This window comes from Electrophorus electricus, chromosome 10, assembly GCF_013358815.1.
Source record: "Electrophorus electricus isolate fEleEle1 chromosome 10, fEleEle1.pri, whole genome shotgun sequence".
NCBI classification, from domain to species: Eukaryota; Metazoa; Chordata; class Actinopteri; order Gymnotiformes; family Gymnotidae; genus Electrophorus; species Electrophorus electricus.
Window position 1 is genome coordinate 857501 of NC_049544.1, and position 5000 is coordinate 862500.

The window sequence follows — 5000 nt, forward strand, 5'->3', positions numbered from 1 at the left end:
AAATACTCTGTAAATACTTTCAAATACTCTGGGCGTGTGTAAAATACTCTGTAAAATACACTCAAATACTCTGGGTCTGCGTATTCCACTCGTTTTGGGTTTGTCTGTGAGCGTGGAATGGTGCTCACAACATTCACACGGAGGTAAACGCTCATGGACGTGATTTAATATATTTGTTTAAATGAAGAAGGTTCTTGTAGGACTCCAAAGAAAGGCGGAGCTTGTGAAACGTGACAAAAACAAATGCGATACATTTGCTTTCTTCCATGTTTAAAAATGGATGATTTATTTGGCTCTGTGATGTTTGTCCAATGGGAGGCTCAGAGAGGAGGGTCCGGGGCGGAGAGTGTGAGCGCAGGAGCGAAGTTGAGAGAGGGAGAGACGGAGGGAGAGAGAGAGAGAGAGAGAGAGAGAGAGAGAGAGAGAGAGAGAGAGAGAGAGAGAGAGAGTCGGACCGACAGTGAATGATAGAGTGCGAGAGTGAGAACCTGAGGAAAGGCAGAGATTTAGAAAAAATTATGATATTATTTCTGGTTCCAGTGTTTTCTCGCTGCCGGCATCCTACTTTATTCCGTTAAACGAAAAAATTGAATCTAGTAACGAATGGTGATGCATTTCTCAACAACATTAGTGTTATGTAGTCTTTAAAATCGACCCTGCTTCAGGTTTCTTTTCTTTTCTTTTCTTTTCTTTTACTGGTTAGCATAAGGAATACGTGACAGGTATCGTTGTAACGGAGCGAGCGCGTTAACGGCACCCGCATCTACGGACACACACGCGTTTAAAGGTGAGAGGCTCGGAGCAGACGGCTTGTCCACATCACTAACACGAGTCTGCAGACCAAGTCTGTCGGCAAGGAAACGGATAACCAACGATGCAATGATCGTGACAACATGAAAAAGAAAAAGTGTGGAGAAATATTCCGTCGCTCCCGTCCACACCACGCCTGAGCGGGGAGACCGAGACCGGGAGAGAGGTAAGTAGTGCGCTGGAGAAGTGGGAATGACAAGTCTGAAACGGGAATTCGCCTCGGCGCATTGATCCCCGCACGTAGTACAAATAATCCGTTTTGAAACCAATTTGCCCCAACGTTTGTCATCCGCTCACACTCATCATCTGTCACACGTCAGATCGGCGTTTGTGATCTGGCCGCTGCCTGAGTCCGTGAATCGCACATTTTCAGGGTAGATGTGTGAGAGGAGAGAGATTGCTGGAAGGAGGAACCAGGAGAAGGGGGAGCGAGAGCTCACAGAGTGACAGTGGATCCCTCAGGGACCAGGGAGCTCCGTTTTCCTCGAGTCTGCTGAGTCTGTCCAGACTGTTTAATTGAATGACGTACTGCAGGTGTTTAATCCAGACCTGTAAACCTTACCTCTCTCTCTCGCACTTGATCCCAAATCCAAACCTTTTAACTCAGTTGTAGTGTGTACAAAAACACCCAAATCTTGGCTTATGCAACAGGGACAAGCATTTGAAAGATGTGGATTTGAAACTTTGACCCTGTACACAGGCAGTCCTACGCCCACCACCCAACTCTCACCCAACTTCTCTCTCACGCTCCCGTGTTAAGATTCTCTCTAAACGAAGCTCTTTACCTCATGCATGAAATCACAATCCAGTTTCTCTCTTATCCTGAGGTTGCATCTGTTCCCACAGGGAACATTAACCCTGCTTTTCTGTCTGTCTTTACCCACGATGCACAGAGTCTAGGAGGAGACCACGCCCACACCCGCTGGAGTTCCCTGGTTGCCATGGATCCCCCTCCCTCTTTGAGTTTGGCCCTTCTTGCCGGGAGTGAGGAAGAAGACCCGGGCGCTCCCCTCCCCCTGAGTGGTATTTCCCACACCTCCCTTACTGGCAACTACCCCGGCAACAACCACTCCAACCACACAGGGGGGAACAGCAGCCTGGAGCGACTCAGCAGCACTCCGTCACCCACCGGGCCAGGCCTGCCCCCGGCACCGCTGCCTAAGCTGCCGCTGGCCACAACACCTCAGCTGCCAGCGCCGATCCCCAACGCGCTGCACCCCACCAGCACACCCCTGTCGTCCTGCTTGGGCAGCCAGCACAGCCTGAGCGGGGACACCTCCCCCGTGTACAACGCCCTCTTCTACTCCTCGCACTCGCCGTCGGCCGAGCGGGAACGCGAGCGCGGCTGCAAGCACCGGCAGGCCAGCCCGCTCGTCCACCGCCGTGACAGCAACCCCTTCACGGAGATCGCCATGAGCTCGTGCAAGTACAGTGGCGGCGTGATGAAGCCGCTCAGCCGTCTCAGTGCCTCCCGCCGCAACCTCATCGAGTCTGACAGCGGCAGCGACACCAAGGAGGGCGGGGCTAACGCCGCCGGTCCCAGCCCGGCTCCGCCCTCCTCGCTGCACGGCCAGCCACAGAACCCACCTGAGATCGTAATCTCCTCCAAAGAGGACCCCCCTTACGGACACGTGTACGAGCTGGAGCCTTCGGCCAACCAGATGTCTATCTACCACCAGAACCACACCCTCTCTGAGAGCAGGGGCGCTCTGGGCTTGACTGGGAGCGGAAGCAACAGCCGGCGTGGCGGGACAGCCGGAGCAACTGGGAGGACGGCCTCCAAAGCTCCCAAGCGTAAGAACCAGAACATCGGCTACAAACTCGGACACCGGAGGGCGCTATTCGAGAAGCGAAAGAGACTCAGTGACTACGCGCTCATCTTTGGCATGTTTGGCATCGTTGTCATGGTGATTGAGACAGAGTTGTCCTGGGGTGTCTATAGTAAGGTGAGTGCTTGTTTGAACTTAGCTGATACGGTCAAGGCCGAGTGTTCTGGTAACATGTCTGAGTAGGTCATAGGGGTCTCTACGTTTTGGCCTCTGGTTATAGATGGCCTCAGGAAAGACATTTGACCTTGGTAGAAGACAGCAGAATGACAGAATAAAGAAGACAGTGTGTGAGTGAAGGAGTATTTAGGGTTTAAGAGTCATTTGAATGTCCATGACCCTGTGTATGAGGAATGCAAGAAAATATTGGTAGTATTTTAAAGACCAGTGCCAGTTATGGAAGGCATGTCAAGTGGAAATGTTAGATGGCTGGAATAGTGTGTGTGTGAGTGTGGGTGTGTGTGTGTGTGTGTGTGTGTGTGTGTGTGTGTGTGTGTGTGTGTCTGTGCGCATGTGTGCGTGTGTGTTTGTGTGTGTGCGTGTGTGTGCGTGTGCATGCGCGTGTGTGTCTGTGTGTGTTTGTGTGTTTGTGTGTGTGTGTGTGAGAGATATTATTTGTGGGAGTGTGTAGGGGTGTTGTGTACAATCTATTAAATTTTCCCAAATGGTGAGGAGTCCTAATCTCCCTTTAAGATTTTGCTGTGTAATTATTGGTTAGTTTGAATAAGCTGGAAACTCCTGAGATGCACCTTCAATTGTTAGCAGCTTAGTGGTGGATCTTGAGTGTGTGTGTGTGTGTGTGTGTGTGTGTGTGCGCGCCGCCTTCCTTTCTATGGCTCTGCAATATCTGTGTTCTGTGCAAGGTTGCCATTTTCCGGCTGTTTCTTTCCACCATGTTTGGGTGTAAAATGTTGCCCCAGACTTGGAAGGTTAATTCCCAGGTGTTCCGTAGTTCAGGGAGAATGTTTGATTTCTTTAGGTAGAATAACTGGCAACAAGCCTGGATTCTCCCAGAGAGGAACCAAGGAACTGTTAACAAAAACTAGTGAGGAAAGGAAGAGAAATAAAGAGAGAGAGAACAATCTGCCCTGTCAGGACAGGCGGGAGAGGTTTGGGTTCAAGCGCAGAGCAATACCGTTTAACGGCTCAAAACCAGTCAGCTGAGCTGGGAGTCTGGGAGCAGGCTAGTGTTAGTAGGAGAGGAAAATACCTGGACAGGTTGGACTTCTGCTTCCGTACACGCATTTACCGGCACTCGGTCTCAGCTTGGAGGAAACATCCAAGTTATGCTGTATTACATAGTTTATAAAGTTATATTAAACATTACATCTAAACTTTGACGTATGTGGGGAAATGTAACTATGTCACATCACTTATTCAGTCATGATCATATTGTCAGTTTATCACAATATTGATTCCTGTCCATGTTGTCCAGACCTGTCTGGCACTGATGTGATTTGCACACGTTGCTGCGGTGTGTGTGTGTGTGTGTGTGTGTGTGTGTGTGTTGTTCCTCAGGAGGTTAAGACGTGGTTGACATTTGTGGGTGTATGGCCGGAAATCTGCCCCTGTGTCTTTCTCTCAGTGTCTCTATCCTTTCCTTCTGATGCCTTAGTCCTGTTTTCTCTCTCTCACCCACTCATTTTCTTTCTTTCTCTCAGAGGATTCCTTTCCTGCTTTCTCTTGGTAATTATTATTGGTTTCAGTCTCCCTCTCTCCCTCTCTCTCGCTCTCTCTCTCTCTCTCCCTCTCTCACCTCTCTCTCTCTCTCTCCCTCTCTCGCTCTCTCTCTCTTTCTCTCTCTCTCTCTCTCTCTCTCTCTCTCTCTCTCTCTGTTATTGCAGTGGGCGGTGAACGGGGGAGTGTTATTGGAGAGGAAGAGAAAAGCGAGTGAGTGCGAGGAGATGAAATGAAAGGCTGTAATAAAATCTCTTTATTTTGAGATCGAAAACGGCCGAGTGAGTCAAGCTTGCACATGAATAATGGCCGTGGTGATTGTATACCATTATAGCCATTATAAACCAACACAAAGAGGGGCTGTAGAAACCACACTGCCTCTCACAGCAATTAAAGGGCTTTCTCCCCACACACCACAGAGGAGCATCCAAGTGTGTCTCACACACACCTTCAGCACTTCGTGCGCTGGGAGCGATGAAATCGCGACCCCGTGGTAAAAGGTGGTGGGGGTGGGGGGGTTTTCTGTTGCTTCCCTCACTCTCCATTCTGCTAATGTTGTCCTCTATCGTGGTGTTTCCCAACCAATGGGAAATCAATATCGATTATTGATAGTTGTACACCCACACGGCGGCTACCCTGCCACACACACCCCTGGCTCTTTTGTTGCTGCCCTAGAGCTGTGTGAGT

At 50.0% G+C, this 5000-nt stretch overlaps 1 protein-coding gene across 1 annotated transcript in view; it reads left to right on the plus strand.

Moving 5' to 3' along the window:
- The first annotated feature begins 456 nt into the window (after positions 1-456).
- kcnn3 (potassium intermediate/small conductance calcium-activated channel, subfamily N, member 3) overlaps positions 457-5000 on the plus strand; it is a 47461-nt gene continuing 42917 nt past the window's right edge. Inside the window, exons 1-2 of the mRNA XM_035530686.1 lie at positions 457-976; positions 1704-2756. Of these exons, the coding sequence (XP_035386579.1) occupies positions 1752-2756 (1005 nt within the window). The 5' untranslated portion in view covers positions 457-976; positions 1704-1751. The remainder of the gene's footprint in view (positions 977-1703; positions 2757-5000) is intronic.